This window comes from Xenopus laevis, chromosome 7S (genome assembly GCF_017654675.1).
Source record: "Xenopus laevis strain J_2021 chromosome 7S, Xenopus_laevis_v10.1, whole genome shotgun sequence".
In the NCBI taxonomy this organism is placed as follows: Eukaryota; Metazoa; Chordata; class Amphibia; order Anura; family Pipidae; genus Xenopus; species Xenopus laevis.
In genome coordinates this window covers 91,052,677-91,072,422 of record NC_054384.1, presented here as the reverse complement: position 1 = coordinate 91,072,422, position 19,746 = coordinate 91,052,677, and the positions used below count along the sequence as shown (strand labels likewise).

General features: G+C 41.1%; 2 protein-coding genes across 4 annotated transcripts; one reads left to right on the top strand and one right to left on the bottom strand.

The window, feature by feature from the left end:
- Positions 1-717: 717 nt before the first annotated feature.
- nat14.S (N-acetyltransferase 14 (GCN5-related, putative) S homeolog) lies at positions 718-5,428 on the bottom strand. 3 transcript variants are annotated; one of them, XM_041571528.1, is made up of 3 exons: positions 5,346-5,428; positions 2,572-2,678; positions 718-1,363 (listed from the first exon to the last, which is right to left on the bottom strand). In XM_041571528.1, exons 2-3 carry the CDS (start codon positions 2,650-2,652, stop codon positions 824-826), a joined length of 621 nt encoding a protein of 206 aa, XP_041427462.1. In that variant the 5' UTR covers positions 2,653-2,678; positions 5,346-5,428; the 3' UTR covers positions 718-823. The 3 variants fall into 3 exon arrangements, with proteins under 3 accessions (XP_041427462.1, XP_018083533.1, XP_018083534.1); XM_018228044.2 differs by lacking the exon at positions 5,346-5,428 and adding an exon at positions 4,298-4,455; XM_018228045.2 differs by lacking the exon at positions 5,346-5,428 and adding an exon at positions 4,153-4,287.
- Positions 5,429-9,378: 3,950 nt separating this feature from the next.
- LOC108697729 (zinc finger and SCAN domain-containing protein 5A) lies at positions 9,379-16,177 on the top strand. The gene is made up of 3 exons (XM_018228043.2): positions 9,379-9,466; positions 12,434-12,536; positions 14,451-16,177. Exon 3 carries the CDS (start codon positions 14,512-14,514, stop codon positions 15,835-15,837), a length of 1,326 nt encoding a protein of 441 aa, XP_018083532.1. The 5' UTR covers positions 9,379-9,466; positions 12,434-12,536; positions 14,451-14,511; the 3' UTR covers positions 15,838-16,177.
- The last annotated feature ends 3,569 nt before the right edge of the window (positions 16,178-19,746 follow it).

The following is a 19,746-nucleotide window of genomic DNA, read 5'->3' as shown; positions in this document are numbered from 1 at the left end:
CCTTCCCCATAGGCTAACATTGACTTCGGTAGGTTTTACCTGCCGAAGTAGGGGGTCGAAGTTTTTTTTAAAGGGAAAGTACTTCGACTATCGAATGGTCGAATAGTCGAACGATTTTTCGTTCGATTCGTTCGAATTCGAACGAATTTAACCAATTCGATGGTCGAAGTACCAAAAAAATACTTCGAAATTCGAATTTTTTTCATTCGAATCCTTCACTCGAGCTTAGTGAATCGGCCCCTATGTATCACCACTATTCAAGATGTGGGGTCAAATGTACAACATTACCACCCCCAAAGACTGCTTTAATATGACAGGCCAATCTTTCTAGCCTTGCATTTATGGATGTTTCCCTTGATTAAGGGATTGCCATACTAAGTACCAAAAAGTCATATTTTTAAGCATGTGCCATCCCTCCTTTGCCATAGCAGGAGTCTGCAGTATGACTATTTCTGCATGGCTAAATAAATAAAATGCTGCTGCTGTGGATTATAAGCCTTAAAGGGTGCATTAAAATCTTAATCTTAAAAAAAATATATATTAAATAAACATTGTGAAACACATACTTAATTTAACTTAACGCTTACATTTTAAATGAGTTTCCTGACATTGTATGTAGATGTTGTGAAGCAGACTGGGAAACAGTATACTGTATAAAACCAAATATTCATGAGCAAAGGTGGATCGAGCTTCTGCCCATTTGATGAGCATTTACTCTTTTTTTCAGTTGCATTATTTTTAATAAATACAGGGAAATATTTGCCAAGGCCACTCCAGAAATCACAACACGCACTCTGACTCTGTACAGTCCTACTGCAATATGCTAAATGTCTTTCCTAAACTCCTGCATAATGGTGTAGCAGAGCCAATCCGAGCCCCCCTTGACTTTGTATCCGCAGTTGTTAAAGAGTCCAGTGGCTGCTTTTGCCACCATGGAAGTGTAAAGCACAATGCACCGAAAGCCTTTCTTCTTAGCATGACTTTCGAAGAACTTTAAAAGATGGGTTCCCACTCCTGAACGTCTGTACCAGCGGCTGACTGACATCCTTTTCAGCTCAACTGTCTGAGGATCTTGGGTAGTGTCAAGCGCAACACATCCACAGATGTCGTCCTGGTCGTACACTGCCACCCAGATTTTGCGTTGGCCAATGCTGTAATATGAGTAGATCTGCTTTAGGTCGGGAGAGCGCCACAGCAGTAGCTTCAGGCCCACAATAGTCAGAAGAACAGGAATGACAAGAGCAACACTAAAGGAATTGAGGAAGAAGCGCAGGCCGCTACTTGCAACTGCCATAAGCAGTAAAGTCAATGGCCGTGTCAGAATGTAGAGGATTAAACGGTTCTCTGTATCCTTAAAGCCATCCTGCGGAAACACAATCAAATGTATAGTGGATGGTTCCAAAAAATATACAGTTTTGCATGAAGCTTTCTCTCCTTTGAGTGGTTTAACCAGGCACCAGATAGGATAAAGTTAGCCTTAAGGTGGCCATGGATGCAAAGATCTGCTCGTTTGGCCACATCGCCAAACGAGCGGATCTTTCCCCGATATGCCATTAACAAACATGGCTATATTGGGGGTAATCTGATTGTTCAGCCGTATGTGCCGTGGGCTCCGGCGGGATCGAAAAGATGTCGGCACACGCCACACACGATCCGAAAAATCATACGAATCCTCGATTCTTACGATAGGAGCTGTGTGTCTATGGCCACCTTTACTGATATCACTACTCACAGATGTGCCTCAGTTTGCCTTTATGGTGTCCTAGTGACACATATGAATGCCAGGATTTGTCATGTCCATCTGTCACCTCTTCCGATGTTGGGCACAGGAATATATATATATATATATATATATATATATATATATATATATATATATATATATATATATATATATATATATATATATAATGTGTGTGTGTCTTCTTGGAGGACAGCACCCAGACAGTACCCAGGCATCCATGACCACTATATCGTGAATGCCGATACCAACACCTATGCACCCAAGGGTCTGGTGCCTAGGGTGGAAGCTTTAGGGGTAGGCCTCCAGTTCATATATAAAAAATGTTAAAAAATATATAAACTATCCCTCCAGCCACTGCCATACCTTGCGGTCTAAATCTGGGGAGGGGGAGCCTGGTAAATTACATGCCACATGAATGCATAGTTGTTGGGCTGGGGATTGTCCATACGTCCAGTGCCTAGGGTGGCACCCAGGGCCAGGGTGGGGGGGTAGAGGGGTGTCTGCTTGTTGGTGCAGATGCCAGTGATGTCACATTTGCATGCGTAGTTGGCTCTGGTTGGGATCTCCTCAAAACAGCGCTTTGCTGTGGAAATCTATCATTTCATGCTCCATGTTCTTCAGAATTAGTTACAGACTGACGGAAATCAGTTTTATAAAGTTATTATTAGTCATCTACTAATCTTTTTTTTATAGTTTTTGCCCCTTCAACACTAAAAAAACACTTGGAACAATATTTGATGGCCAATTTAACAAAAACCCTGGAGATTTTCACTGCTCTTTGAATACACTTTTATAGTATGCAAAGAATAAAATTTTATCTCATTTACCTTCAGCATTTCCAGGACCACAGGTGCTTCCTCCTCCCGCATTTCCCGTACAGACAGCTGTCTCTCATCAATAAAGGGCATGATTAGGGCTTTGCCAAGCAAGTGCTCTGCAAACAAATGGAACAAAAGGCGAACTAAAAGATGGGGATTTAATGAGCAGCAAGTTTAACACAATGTATTACACAGTGATAGAAAAAAGCTGTAAAGTCTAGTAAACCCAAAATAGATAAGGCTTTAAGAAGCACCCAAGATGGAGCACAAGTTTGGGGACAACCCAAAACAGTTTTTAGTGTAGAACCACTCTGCCTGGAGTGCAGGCTAACCACACTTTGCCATGGGGAGGTGTATCTGGTTAGGAGTAGATGTTGGTATATTCAGTGGGTTTTATTTTTTTGTCGTTGCCTGACAGTAACAAAAAAAATAAATGTTAAATGTACTCACTATAATGCCACTAAATGAGAGATCACTTAAGGAAGTGGAAGGTCACATTTCCTTGCAATGTTATTGCAGTAGGAATGGGAAACCCATTGACATCCAGATTGTTATGTTTTGGTAGCCAAGGATGAGTAGAGTGCTTTATTAGCAGGCTCATGCAGCCATTACACAACAGTAGGCAACTTTAACACCACAAGCTGTATAGAAAGTATGCACAGTATAAGTCTTGAGCACAGTGACATCTACAGGCCATTTGTATAAACACCACACAGATATTGTTAAAACTACAGCTCTACTCAAGTCTGCTCAGTGGTAGATAGGGTTGCCACCTTTTTGTAATATAGCTACCGGCTGGTGGGGGACAGGAAGAAAAAGGGGCGGGACTATGATATAAAAGAGGCGGGGCCACGGTGCCGGTAAATTTGTAATACCGGCCCTGGCCTTGGCAGGTGTTTTACCGGCTAGGCCGTTAAAATACCGGCCGGGTGGCAACCCTAGGGGTCGACCACATGCTGACGGCTTTCTTTGATACTAAAACTGCCAGTAAGTGTTTCAGTGCCCTTAGAATATCAAGTTCGAGAAATATTCTGGGTCGAGGGTTAGAAATGATTCTATGAGCTTAATATGAAGAAAAGCAAATGTGTAACCTGTAATATAAAATCCCACCTAAGAATACCCAGTATCAAAAATACAAGTGAGCTTGAGAGATGCACGAGTATTGCTGCGGCACTTTCATAGCCCGCAACGTCTCATACAGGAATCTTTAGGCTCCAAAAAAATTCAACAATAATAGCTAGAAGGAAGGAACCACAATCCACTTTTGATGCAGTATTACATGACTAGCAGCGCCTGTTTATCTGTAGGGAAGATTTGCAATGGTGTTTTTATTGGCAGGGAGCCTGCTATGCGTCTCATTCCCCCAAAAGAGCAGTGCCACAACAACTGGGAGAGAAGACCCTGTGGTTAGAGGAGTTATATGTGCAAGGGAGGATTGCAGGCCTGTATGTTTAGTAGTAAAAGTCATTTTGCACATACGTATATATATGTATATCTCAAACAGGGTAATATCTATACGCGCATGGCACAGTGGGAACAGTGTTACCCCCAGACCTAGAAAATAAAAACATGCTCTTTAATTCAGCGCACCCTTCAGTGAATTAGCACAGCTCCCTCCCAGGCTGCAGGGGTTAACCCGTTCTCCCCCAAGTCGCAGGTCTTTGCTGGGGAGAGAAGCAAGGATGGTAAATAAGTGAATGCAGCTCACAGGCACGGCTGTATCTTATGCACTGACCTTTCCTTTAATGGATTACAGCCGGCTTTGTCTCATCCAGCCAGAGACTCCATGATGCCAGAGTGTGAGTGGGAGGGTCTGTGAGCTGAGAGCAGCTGCTGCTGGAGAAGGAGGAGGTGTGTCCTATAGTAAATGCCTGCTGCGGGGTTGTACAACAGGATATATTCAGCTATATAGTAATGGCAGGGCCAGCTGCTGCAGCTCGTCCAGCGTCTCTAGCATATGTCTATATTTATCTATAGTATTGCGCTGCCATCAGTCCTGGCCCACTTGCAGTTAGGGTTGCCACTTGTCACCTCACCCAGTTGATACCAGCCTAGGGTTGCCACCTTCAGAATTCGAAGTTTTTTTACTTCGAATCCTTCACTCGAGCTTAGTAAATGTGCCCCATATATATCATGCACTGTATTCAGGCACCAGCTATTCATGGATAGGATCACACATGTTCCCTATTCTCTGGGTGTTAAAGGATGTTAATGTAATAAAGGAGTGATGAATTGTTTCTAGGAAAATGAGTGCATTGTCTGCTCAGAGTAACAAGTAGATTCTCATGTACTTAGTAACTGTATACAGCAGCGCCAGGCCAGGTAGGGCATACATACAAGCACTTTGGACTGCGGAACTGTTCAATAAGGGAACACTGGCCGGACTAGGGGTAGGCCAAGCAATAGAGAAGGTACGTGCCTAGCACCCCCCAAGCTTTGCGCCATAACCCTAGTTCTGAATCTAGTATACAGAATCTTCTTGGCTGTCTCATTTACAGTTTGATGGAAATCACAATGCATTGGGGACTTCGGAAGATAAATTGTAACATTATGCCAGTGTATGTTGCCTTGTGCAATTGCACAATATGAGCTAAAAAAAAAAGTGCACCACAATCAAAAGCACCTTCATTTTGCTTCTCAAAGTAGCCATGCAGCGACAGTAACACATTTCAGTTATAATCATTATTTAACATGGCAGCTGCAGAACAATGGATCAAGTGAGCATGTCCTGTTTATACTGGTGGGTGGCACTGATGCACCTGAGCACTATCCCTGGCCATTACCTGAGGGACGTATTGTTCCAGACACTCTGCTTTCCCTTTCAGTCTGCTGGAAACCCCTCGTCACCCCCCTTTTCCTGGCTATACTGGCCATTTAACTAATGCATTCTGTGAGCTCACAGGAAGAGTGCCCTGCATTTCCAGAGAACAGGGGAACAGAGCAAGAAATGTTGGTTCCGAGCAGAAGTCTAAGGGAGCAGTGCAAGAGACATCATTAAGAGACACTAGTTTACATTGTTCTGCTGTGGTAGGCAGGGGGGTTTGCGCTTAGGTTATTGTACTGGAAGATCAGCCTGTGGATATGTAGCACTATAATTAAATCTTTAATCTTATGTGCAGCTCTTTGCCTGCTGTAGAAATACAAATCAATACAACGACATAGCTGTTTTTTAACAGAACAATACAGAACCCTGGACAGCAGTTTTAACTGCAGACACAATTATTAACCTTTTCTGTGCCACGGGTTCTGTGATCTTGCCACCCCGCTTAGGTAATAAAACATATAACCCTGAATCGTGGAATTAGAAGGCTTTGTAACTGTGAAATGTGTTAACATACGATAATGGGCCAGATTTTCATGGTTTATCACATGAAAATGTTTCGGGGTAAACCGGGTTACCCCGAAACGTTGCATTGCACTCCGCTTCAATAAACGATTGAAATTCTCACGCAGACCTGAGTGCCGTGAGGTTTTTTCTACACTATTGCATTGGTAGGTTGCCGAGCCTCCACCCACGTGCACCAGGCATATCTATAGCCATTGGAAAGGAGGGTGTGCGAATCCACACTACACTGTTTATCACATGAAAAGTCATGGACAGGATTCCATTGGAGAACAAATAACTTTTCTCCAAATTCCGTTCCAGTTTTTTACCAATAGACTTCAACAGAGTTCCTGCTGTAAGTGAAGAGACAAAAACTCATTATGTCTATAGGTTTAAGCAAAAAATAACCTATAATTTCTATTATTTTACACTACACTGTGCAGAATAGTGCTGCTAAAGATATTTTGACTTTGCTTCCTTTATAAAGTGGTTTACAGCTCGTTTATATCATTGATGCTTAAAGGAATTGTTCAGGGTAAAAATAAAAACTGGGTAAATAGATAGGCTGTGCAAAATAATAAATGTTTCTAATATAGTTAGTTAGCTAAAAATGTAATGTATAAAGGCTGGAATGACTGGATGTGTAACATCTACTTCCTGCTTTTCAGCTCTGTTGGTTTCCACTGATTGGTTACCAGGCAGTAACCAATCAGAGACTTGAGGGGAGGCCACATGGGTCATAACTGTTGCTTTTGAATCTAAACTGAATGCTGAGGATCAATTGCAAACTCACTGAACAGATATGTCCCATGTGGCCCCCCTTCAAGTCGCTGACTAACTCAGAGTTAGAGAGAAAAGCAGGAAGTAGTGTTCTGGCATCCAGTCACTCCAGCCTTTTTACATTACATTTTTGCCTAACTAACTATATTAGAAACATTTTTAATTTTGCACAGCCTATCTATTTACACAGTTTTTATTTTCACACTGAAATGTTCCTTTAAGACAAAGGCAATATTAAGATTGAAACGGAACCCATTGTGCAGAAAAAGTAATATTGGTCTCAATTTCCAGTGACAGGACCTGCATACTGGAAAAATCTGTCCTTGGCATGGCTAAAGTATATGTCCCTGCTGCATAATATAGGAAAACAATACAGCATAGTGGACAGTGAAAGGCATGCTTGTTGTTGCTATACATATATCTCTAATATATCCACATGCATGAATGAGTTCCTTACCCTGCACAAAAATATCCGAGGGCTCATTGACTTACACTTGTATTGACAGTGTCGGACTGGCCCACAGAGATACCAGGAAAACTCCCGGTGGGCCCAGGTGTCAGTGGGCCCTCATGCTGCTAAACATTTCACCTATTTCATGGTCATTCCTTATTTCTATGAGAACAAAGAGGCTAAATAGATGGAATAATTGATTATAGTATGTAAGGAAAAGAGACTAGGAGAATAGAAGTTGAGTGAGGAGATGAAGAATAATAGTACTGAGAGTGGGTCCCTGGTCAAAGGTTTTTTGGTGGGCCCCTGGTCTATTGTTTTTGGGTGGGCCCCTGGTGTCCCAGTCACTGTATATTGAAGACACTGTGTATTGAAGATACAGAATGGACAAAATGGTGATTTGCCCAACTATACAGAGTGGATAAATTTTGCATCCATTTTGGATTTTTGGCTTCTATATATAAGCTGTATATTCTCGGTACAGGTATGGGACCTGTGATCCAGAATGCTTGAGACCTGGGGTTTTCCGAATAAGGGATATGTCTGTAATTTGGCTCTCCATACCTTAAATCTACTAAAAAAATTTAATTTAAACATTAATTAAGCCCAATAGGAATGTTTTGCCTCCAATAAGGATTCATTATATCTCAGTTAGTATTCAAGTCAGTTAGTAGTCTATAAATGGGCTTCCTGTAATTCAGAGCATTTCGGATAATAGGCTTCCAGATAACGGATCCCATACCTGTTCTAGGTATTGGGTGACTATCAGGGTCGGACTTTATTCTAGGGGGGGCCCACTGGGACTGCAAAACAAGGGCCCTCCTGGCAGTCCTGGGAGCCCCTTCCTACCCTTCAAACTGTCAGCACCAGCATGTGCAAATGCACGGTGCACATTCACAGGAGATGTGCCGTGCGAACGCTGTCGCTGCAAAGTTCTGTGATGCAGCCAATGGAGCCGGTCTGGGCCAACCTAGTCCGACCCTGGTGATTATACTCACTATAAGTGTCAGACTGGCCCACCGGGATACCAGGAAAGTCCTGGTGGGCCCAAAGGAGACTAGGAGAATAGAGAAAAGAAAGAATAATAGTACTGAGAGTGGGCCCCTGGTCTAAGGTTTTTTGGTGCGCCCCTGATGTCCCAGTCCGACACTGCACCCAATATCCACTATTCATGGTTCGTTTTCTGTAAATCCATAGTAAGTAACATTATAAAGCCATTGGGATGTACAACATGATGGGGCACATTTACTAGGGGTCGAATTTTGAAGTGAAAATTTTGGCCTATTCGATGGTCGAAGTACCCAAAAATTACTTCAAAATGCGAAGTTTTTTAATTTGAATTTTCACTTCGACCCTTAGTAAATGTGCCCCGATGTGTTCAGATGTATTTATTTTGCAACTCATGTATAATATCCTCAATATTGATGGCGCTACTGTAATATATAGAAATAAGCAGAGGAAAGTAGAATTATATAATCTGAGGATTCTGTCCTAAATTTGTATGTTCATACATTGGCCTGTTTCCTTGCCTGATAAACCAGTTCTCTATAGCCATAATTTGTTCTGCTTGGTAGTCTCCTAATCCTCATACATTCCTTCTTGCCCAGTGTGCCTTGTACATTGTCTACTGCATCCTTTTCATGGTGGTTCCCATTTCTATTCTCTATGGCCTTCTGTTCCATTCCTGAACAGGAACAGACATATATTGCACTGGCAAAAGATGGTACCTGTAAAAAGAAGGACCCTGTTGGGTGGTTCATTTGCTGATCATGTTGAGGAACTATTCCTGAAGCCTGTGAATTCACTTAATAACCATGCCTGCAGTGTCCAGGGGACTGCATCATTCTGTTCTCATTAAAGGGCAAATCAACGTCAAAATACAAATTTGCCTAATAAAAGAAAACATGGGCAAAATAGAGGCCCATGAGACCTATTGTTCTTGAGGTTAGGTGTTCCCTAAGGGTGATGGCTGACTCTGCATTTATCACTTGCAAAATAATGAATAAAGGATTTTAGTTACAGACTGATTCTTTCCTGTACAATAACCGACCTGTGACCACCCTTGCCCATCACAGCACAACAATGGAAGCGATTTTCTCATAATGAGCACAGATTTCAGCTTGTGCACAGATTGTGGTGGGAACGAATATTTCTTGCTCTGTTCCCCTGTAATCTGGAAATGCAGGGCACTCTTCCTGTGAGCTCACAGAATGCATTAGTTAAATACCCAGTATAGCCAGGAAAAGGGGGGCGAGGAGGGGCTTGCAGCAGACTGAGAGGAGAAGCAGAGTGTCTGCACTGCACGTCTGTACAAGCTGCTCACATCCTAGGAACAATACGTCCCTCAGGTAATGGCTGGGAATAGTACTCAGGTGCATCAGCCCCCAGAATTCACAGGACATGCATGCATACTGATGGCATCCATTGTTCTGCAGCTGGCATCCAAAATTCTTAAAGGGCATATCCCAAATCTGTCATTGTAAGGAAAATGTCATCCTTTTTCTCTTATTATTAGCAGGAGATGCATTATCACTTTCCCATGGCTAGGTACATGGCTAATTAGGCTGCTTTTCATTTTTGGTGTTTATTGTCACTTTCTTGGCACATGCACAGAACCTCGTAGGGTGGCATCTTTTGCTTGTTTACCTTCTTGCACCCCAAATGCTCTTTCAATTCCACCAGAGTACTAATCTGGCAGCCAGGTGAACCGTGATATCATTTCGCACGGCACATCTCCTGTGAGAAAATAATAAAATATATTTTGTTAGAGGCAATACAGAGCTTGGTCTTTAAATAATTGGTCACTGTCTAATACAGGTATGGGATCTAATATCCAGCACCAGACACAGGAATGCCATTGGTCATAGGTTCTGTGGACAATTCTTATTTTTTGAATGCAAAATATGCATATTTTCTACAAAGCACTATGGAATATTTTGACACTGTATAAACAGCAGGTATTGAATAATAAACAAGTACAGTAAATAATATGATTAACTATTTCTCTGTAATATTAAAACTGTAGCTTGTATTTGATGGTAACTAAGCTGCATGGTATACTGGTGGCAAAACAATCCTATTGTTTTATGTATAACGTTTAAATGTTTTTTGTACCCTTAAGGTATGTTAATCCCAATTATGGAAAGATCCCTTATCCGGAAAACCTTAGATCCCAAATTCCCAAGCATTCCAGATAATAGATCCAATACATGCAATTAAGCTATTATTTTGGACAATAGAGATCCCTAACATACCTAGGGGCAAATTCACTAAAGGACGAAGCGCCTAACGCTAGCGTTAATTCGCTATTTTAGCGCATTTTCGTTAATTTGCCGATTCACTAACGGACACTGGCGTAAATTTGCTAGTGTTACTTCGCACCCTTACGCCTGGTGAATTTGCGCAATGGACGTAACTACGCAAATTCACTGACGCGCGCATTTTTCTGAACACTACCTTTTACGCTAGACTTCCTTCGCCACCTCAGACCAGGCGAAGTGCAATAGAGTAGATAGGGATTGCTTCAAAAAAGTTAAAAAAATTTAAGTCCCAAAAAACGCTGGCGTTTTTTCTTTTTTTTATGGATGAAAGGCTGAAAAAGATCAAAATTTTTTTTGGGGCTACCCTCCTTCCCCCCTACATTTCCTAACTCATGGCACCTTAACTATACAGTGGGCACATGTGTAGGGCAAAATAAAAATGTTATTTGCTGTTTTGAAGGTTTCCCAGGCTTGTGTAGTGCTGCTATATATTCCTCCATTGTAACTTTAATTTGGCGCCGTATGCAAATTAAGCATTGCTAGCGTAACTTCGCTTTGCTTGGCGAATTAACGCTAGTGCAACTTCGCAACCTTACGCTTCCCCTGAGCAGAACTTCGGATTTTAGTGAATTTGCGTAGCGCTGGCAAAAATACGCCTGGCGAAGTGCGGCGAAGCAGACGCTGGCCCAACTACAAATCTTAGTGAATTTGCCCCTAGAGTGTATGGAACAGGCAGGCCTGGACTGGCAATCTGTGGGTTCTGGCAAATGCCAGAGGGGCTGTTGTAAGATGCCATAGAAATTAACTATTAAGTGGGCTGGTGGGGGCTGTTTGGGCCTATGTGTACTTGCCGGGGCCTATTTTGAATCCTAGTCCAGTCCTGGGAACAGGGGTGCATATGTGACCTGTAGCAAGTGATTTATCCCCACTGAAGCACACAAATCAGGTTTTTGAGGCTGGTAGCTGCGCATCTATGTCTGATGTGATCCCTGGTCCTGTGTGTATATTTTAATTTATATATTGCTGTATGTACAATAGACCAATTAATTATTCACAGTGTGGAGAAGGTTTAAGTACGCAGTGCTGAGCAGAGGTTAAAATAGCATGTTTTGTTTTCAAATTTATATTTAAACAGGTTATCATATAGCATTTGCAGTGTCCGGTTTTCCTATTGAGATGCCACTGTATTATAGTAAAGCATAAGTAGGAACAGGGCCGACCGGCACTCAAACGGATCCACAGGACCAGAAAGGATTAGTCAAAAAATATTTTTATTTATACAAAGTTAAAAATGTGTATCATCTCCATCCGCCCTATGCGTTTCGCACTCACTTAGGGGACTTAGTCTTGGGCTTATTGTATTATAGCATCCAATCTTCTGCCATCAAGCACAACAGCCAAACAAAATATAGAAGGGACAAATTGCTATAGCACAGCAACCCAATTGGTTCTCTATTCCCTAAAGAAGCCTGTGCTTTGGCCATCATCGGATCCTGGCTTAGAGAAAACTAGGGGAAAGCAATGCAATATATCTGGGACCCCACACTGAAAAAATAATGTAAATTGCAGCTCATCAGCTGCTAAAATCCCAGCAACCCCCCTTTAATCAGATAAGACCTTCAGCAAATAGCTGTGTGGTTCAGTCGCTAATGGCTCACAGTAACACATCTTATGCAAATATCAGTAAATAGGGGCTTAAGGGTCATGGCACACAGGCAGATTCAGGGAGATTAGTCACCTGGCGACAAATCTCCTCTTCTTCGGGGCGACTAATCTCCCCGAACTGCTTCCTCTGTCTTCCCGCCAGCGGCGGCGGCGGAAATCACTAATGTTTAACAAGAGACACGCCATATCTGGTTGTTAAGCCTTCACTCCACACTGTGAATAATGAATTGGTATGTTGTGTTCTCTGGTATAACAAATTCTACACATAAATGCATATCTTAAAGGGACATAATGTGAAACCCTATTTCTCTGTCAGTTTATATATTTCCTTTTAGAAGAGTAGGATCTGCTGATTCCTCTCCACCTTTCAGCTTCTTCTTTTTTTTCCAGGAAGACGAGATCCCCAAAATGAATGCTTTTCAACCAGAAATGCTTTTGTGCTCCACCTTCTCCTGACAAACATGGGCCACGGATGATTACAATGGACACAGAGGTATGTACAGATAATATGTTCAGTTATCTGTCCCACTCTGACTTGTCTGACACTGGCATGGAAGCTCATTATGCTGAGATCTGTGGCTTGCATTGCAAATTGCTAACTCGTTGTAGAGTTAGAAGGTGAAATCTGTCAGCGACTCAGAGCAGGTATGTGCTGGTTGCAGCTGCAAAGCAGTGTTAGGTTGAGGACTCACAATTAAATTGTTAAATATATGAACAAATAATATATGAAATAATAAATATATATACAAATAATAAAAATCAATTATATGAAAACCCGTTATCCAGAAACCTCTGAATTACTCCCATAGACTCCGTTTTGAACAAAATTTTAAAAATGATTTCCTTTTTGTCTTTAATAATAAAACAGTACCTTGTACTTGATCCAAACTAAGATATACAGTAATAAATCTTTTTGGAGGCAAAGCAACCCTATTTGGTTTAATTCGTGTTTAAATAAATTTTTAGTAGACTTAAGGTATGGAAATCTACAGGAATATACCTTATCAGGAATACCCCTAGTACCAAGCATTCTGCATGACTGGTCCCATACTTCTACTAGCATTGTGACATTGGAGCGTATTTATTAACATCCAGAAATTGGATTTGAACAGTCAATTTGGAAAACAAAAGCAAAGATCTGTTTGGTTGCTATGGGCAACATCACCAGTGATGTTTGTCTCCAATGTTAATAAATATGCCCCTTTGTGCACAGGCAAGAACTGAACCAATTAACACAAGTGCCACCATGGTGCAGAATGCAATGAACTGTTCTGCAGGCTACAGCTGACCATAGACATGCCAATGATATACTGTAGTATAAAAACAAACTTTTAACTACTATTGGTACATGTATGGTGGCCCCTGATCATGATAGACATCAATGTATTATGGAAAACAGTCAATTCTAGAATTGGAGAAAACTTGATCTGTATTTAAAGGAACTGCTATAACAACAGGACAACACTGGCCACTGCAAAGTGCATCAGAAGATTGGGAAGATATGAGGAGCTACTGCACATAAGTCTAGATAATGTCTACTACCCATCTTTTGCTGCTATTGGTATTTATGTAGCAAAATAACAGTAGAAACAATAGAAAGGCATCTGTACCATGTGTGGCCCTCATATACTCACCATCTGTTAAGCCCATGGGACAGTGTACCAGATTGGCCATGTATGGCTGCTTTAAAGGAGAAGGAAAGCTACTGAGGCAGTTTATTGCCAATAGATTAGCCACAATAGTGCAAGCTATAAAACTATATTTATTCTGCAGAATGCTTTACCATATCTGAATAAATAGCACTAGACGTTCTCTCTGTTTGTTTAGGATAGCAGCTGCCATATTAGCTTGGTGTGACATCACTTCCTGCCTGTGTCTCTCCTTGCTCACTCATAGCTCTGGGCTCGGATTTCAGCAGAGAGGGGAGGGGAAAAGGGGAGAGAGAGAGAGAGAGAGAGAGAGAGAGGAGAAAACTGAGCATGCTCAAGGTCAAGCTGTGGAGGTTTATGCTGAAAACAGGAAGTCTGATACAGAAGCCCATGTGTTCACAATAGAAGGAAAGAAATGCAGTGTTTCTTTTGACAGAGGACTCAGAGAAGCATTACTTTTAGGGTTTGCTGGTGTGTGTATATATATATATATATATATATATATATATATATATATATATATATATATATATATATATATTGACCTTTCTGATAAAACTGACTTAATTTCAGACTTTCCTTCTTCTTTAATTCATAAGGAAGTGCTGGTGAGTACATGTTGGTAAATTTTGCAGCCCTCCTCAAAATACTTTGTTCTCAAAACTAGAACATAATTGTAGATGATGCCTAATACCTGCTTTTGTTGTGGTTGGTGTTCGTGTAGCAATATCATTTAATGTTTTATTTCCTGTTTACAGTGTCGGACTAGTAAAGAAGATTTGATCTGCTTTGGTTGATTAAATATTCGAAAAGTACATCATGGAGTCTGCAAATCAGAAAACACAGTATCACCAGCCGTGGAAGATTGACAAGTCTCGATATAGTAGAGAATGGGCACCGAGGAAGCAGCTATGGACCTCTGAGGTGGGACTGTTTGACAGAGAGAAAAGCGGTCTCTTTCTGAAACCACAGTCTCTGCTTCAGTTTGCGGATAGCAGCAGACAAGGTCTACAGTCCAGATTTAGAGAAAATGGTAGTACACACCATGTCCTGCAACATTTACCTTCCAACAGCACATGCATGAGAGAGGACATTGTTTTTCCTAATTTTTACAATCATTTAGGGTTTATGCAACAAGAAGGCCCATACTATGGTGCGGTCTCCTCGCAATGGATTGCTGCTGGGACAGAACTAATAAAATTAAACCCTGAACCTTTTGCCGCCCCACTTCTAAAACCTCCTTGGAGCTTTATCCAAAATTCTTCCTTCCCAGAGAGAGGTCGGATGTGGAATCCTGCAGTCAAACCACAATTACATTGTGAGTATCCACCCATGGAAACTGTCAGAAATATGGAGCAGGACTTTCTTAGGCCTTCAGCTTCTTACACATCATCTCCAGATTCCAAAGGAGGATCTTATCAAGAGAAGATAAACTTATCTATTAATCATCCCTTGGAGGATCCAGCGATCGGCCTGCCATTTGCAACTTGTGAACCAGAAAATGTCAGTTTCCACTCCAACAACAACAGTCCACCTGTAAATGGGACAATAGACCTCACAGATCCATCACAAGATAGCAAGGACGAGAGCACATGCGAGAGCGAGGAAAATAAATTCCTCTTAATTGATGATCGGGGAATCCCGTACACAGTCTTCAAAAAGGACCTCATAAATTCAGAAGAAACCGGTGGCGAACTTGATGAGGATTCGCAAATCCCTAAAAGATTTCATTACTGCCCCTTATGTTTTAGGTCATTCCTTTACCTCTCTGACTTGGAGAGACACAGCATAACGCACTCGGAGCACAAACCGTTTGAGTGCAAAGTGTGCGGAAAGAGCTTTAAACGGTCGTCTCATCTGCAACGCCACAAACACATTCATACGGGGGAGAGACCGTTTCAGTGCATTATCTGCAAGAAAGGCTTCCGGGAATCGGGGGAACTTCAGAGGCACCAGAGGGTACACACAGGGGAGAAACCATATCAGTGTGAACTTTGTCATCTGCGATTCACCGAAAGAAACACATTGCGCAGGCATACTAAACGGAAACATTTAAAGGAACTGCTATACCAACAGGACCCGGGAGATAGCAGTGACTGGGGTGAGGTAGTAGAAGACATCGCTACAGAAGATAACATAGAATGAGTTCTTGGGGGGGTCATACTCTATCCTTTATTTTACGTAGTTGTTTAACCTGCTGTTGTTGTGAACAATTCCTTCAATCGGTTGATAATACCGCAAGTGTCAAAAGAATGGGGTATTTACAGGAACAAGTGTATTGTTGATGTATTCATTGTACTTGAAAATTAATGTCTGGCAGAACTGTTTTAGAAACATAGAATAGTTAAAGGCATATTGGAACTTAGATACGTAAATAAAGTATTAGGGCAATGACACATGGGCCTAATTTTGCCCCAGCAATGCGCTGCTAATTGTTTGGGATTAAGCAGTATGTACTTCTGGCGCTATAAATCATAATATCCAGTGTTACAGTACAAACTAGCGGCAAGCTACCAGTGTTGCACATTGGACATTTCTGCACTAGATCATAATGGGGGAATGCAATCCATTTTCACAGGGTAGAACACCTTGCATATCTGGCCAGGCCCTTATATTAGAAGTGCTAGGTCAAGTTTGGGCTCCCTAAATCAATAAAAATCAAAAAGGGAACTCACTTTCTTCAAATGGCAGCTTCCACAGGCAGGTGCTCAGTCCTCAGCGTCCCCACTGTGTCCATATATGAAAATAAAAAGCGTACTGGCGACACTCTGGTAAAAAAATAGATTGCCGTCCATACGCTTTTTATTTCCCGAAATCAATGCCCAGGGAACTCTAATTCCCTTCAAGCAGTATTAACTTCTTCTTGTGGTTTTATTTACGGTTATATTTTAAACACAGAAGCCTTTTTAATGTTGACTGTTGCAATATCAAATTATATGTAGGTAGAGATAATGTGAACTATGATTAAAATACTGTTTAAACAAACTTTAGAAGAATATAATGGTGCAGCTGCTTTTGGGGGTCGAAGAAGGTGTCTATATCTGTACATTCTGTGTATTGTATTATGTACAACAAAGGAGTTTGAGACTGCAGTTCCAGCTCTCTACTGTTCCACCCCATTTCACACAAGTCTTTGTACACCACTAGTATGTATTCATTCCTTGGATGTGGGCACAGAACAGCAGGGTCAGAATCAGAAACAAAAACAGGCATGGGACCTAGTATCCAGAATGCTCAGGACCTGGGGTTTTCTAGATCACCATACCTTAAGTCTACTAAAAATATCAAACGTTAAATAAACCCAATATTATAGTTTTGCCTCCAATAAGAATTAAATATATCTTAGTTGGGATGAAGAAGGTACTGTTTTAATATTACAGAGAAAAAGGAAATCATTAAAATAATTTTTAATTACTTGATTAAAAATGGTGTCGATGGGAGACGGCCATCCCGTGATTCAGAGCTGTCTGGATAACTGGTTTTCAGATAACAGATCCTATGCCTGTACTGTAGCTTTAAATAAATATATGCATAGATTACATCCACTTTATTATAAAATGAACAGTAAAACATGACATGTACAGAAAGTTCTGTACACACAATGCACTGTGCTCTCCTTCTACTGTCTTATAAAACTATAAAAATGAGTGAGGTTGCCAAGTCAAAGTTATGCCATCTGAATATTAAATAAATCACCATCTACAAACAATCATATTAAAAATAATCCATCATTTTACTTGGGCAACATCCACCTGACAGGTCACTAATTAAACAATAAATAAATGGATGAATTAATATAATAGCTCTGTGCCCAATCATTCACTGGCCAACCAAACTGAAGAGCTGTTGGGATTTTCCTGGAATCCCAATGGCTTTCCCTGTTGGCTGGTTGTTTACTCTTAATTAGCGATGCACCAAATCCAGGATTCGGAATCCTTCTGCCCGGCCGAACCGTATCCAAATCCTAATTTGTATATGCAAATTAGGGACTGAAATCTCATCACTTAGTCACAAAACAAGGAAGTAAAAAATGTTTCCCCCTTCACACCCCTAATTTGAATATGCAAATTAGGATTTGGTATTGGGCCGAAACTTTTGCGAAGGATTCGGGGTTTGGCCAAATCCAAAATAGTGGATTCGGTGCATCCCTACTCTTAATAGGAGTGAACTAATGCAAAATGTTGAGGTTATTATGATGATGCTCTTCTGCATTGGCAAGTCACTCAGGGAAACCTCATCCTAACAAGGGACACACAGTATGTGTTGGTATGTTCCTGCAACTGCTGTTTTTCAATGATTCATCTGTTTCTAATCCCTTGCTCCTGTTGAAAAATTTGCACAGACATTACACTTCTATTTCAGCTTGGCAAGAGACACTGGGACGTATCCCCTGTTAGGATGAGGTGGACATTAGAAGAGAACCCTATAGAACTCTTATTCTGAGCTGCTGGTCACTTCAATGGAAACTGCAATAATGGAAACAGCACCAACAGGACAGTGGCTTATATGAACATCATGTGCGGGTTTTAATCGTGGAGAGCTGTTGTAGAGGTTTTGTTAGGTGAAAGGTGATGAGAGCTTCTTTGCAAAATGCCTATGAATATCCTTCTCTGCGCTAATCACAGACATCTTGCATTAAATGGGATGTTTAGTCATCTTGCAGTTGCGAGTATTAAAACTGTGAGAGTTATAACCTTCGTGGACCTTGCCTACACCTGGAAAATAACGCTACAATTCCTTGTACATGTTACAGAAATATTATAGGCTGTATATAACAGACTGCAGAATTGTTCCATGTATATACAGATGTGCGTTGATGTTATGTTTGGAATCTGTCAATTTCCCCTTTGGATTAAAAAGATGTGTTTACATTGGTGGTTATGATACCAACATGGTATGTCTGTATGTGATATATTTATATTTACATGTCCCATATTAATACCAGGCTAACATTATTAAATCAAAAGCAGTGTTTCTCAAACTGAGAGGCCAGTCTCAAGTTGTCTCCTTACTCCATACATACAGCAGTAAGGGGCTGCTACTTTTTCACAGAACTAAAGCTTCAGCCCCCTTTTCTTCTACACTAAAACACCACTTTATTAGAATGTAGGGATATTCACTCTTGAAAGTGATTTCGAGCTCTGCAAGTGTCTTCTTATATAGTATCATCTCATGCCTTTTTTGTAATAGCCACACACATCATCACAGACAGACACCATCATGCACTAAAATGAACTTTTGTGCTGCCACTCTCCCATGACTCAGGAAAGGCTGAAGTCCCTCATGGTCCAGTAGTGCAATTGTTTCATTTTACTATACATGTTCACAGCCTGGATCAGTCACAAGGAATCCCTGGGAAAGGCAAGTGGAGCACTCAGTAAAACGCTACTTCGGGTCAGCATCTTTTTCAGCTAAGAGGAGCGCCACTGGGGGGGTACCTAAAAGAATCTGCTCTCCAACGATTAAGCCTTTCCTCTCCTTTGAAGCACGGGGGATCGTATATAAAGTCTGTAGTGGTTAAAGTCATAAGCATTTAGGTTCAAAGCAGTTCAACTTTGGATGTAGCACTTTGCTTGTAGTTAATAGGCCATACTGACATAAATCAAAATGTGACATAGTGGACTGAATGTGTGTAACTGGCTTAACTGGAGTTTTAACCAGAGGTTCAACTCACAAATTGCTCTATTGTAAGACTGGTATTTGTCACAATGAGGATGGGAAATACGTATGCTGGGTGCAAGATGTATTTTGAGATTAGTAGAAGTCCTGCACCTGCCCCATATGGGTTTGGATGTTACACAACGAATCAAAATGCACTTTAACAGCACTTAGTTTGCCCTACACCCTCATATGTAAAACCCTGCTTCATGTAAATAAACCATTTTCATAAAAATATACTTTTTTAGTAGTATGTGCCAATGGGTTATCATAAATAGAAAACTGCCATTTTAAAAAAATAAGGGCCGCCCCCTGGGATTCAATGTGCACACAAACATACCAAACAAACTATACGTTAGGTCACATGAGCCAATTAACAGACAGAGTTCTGTCTTT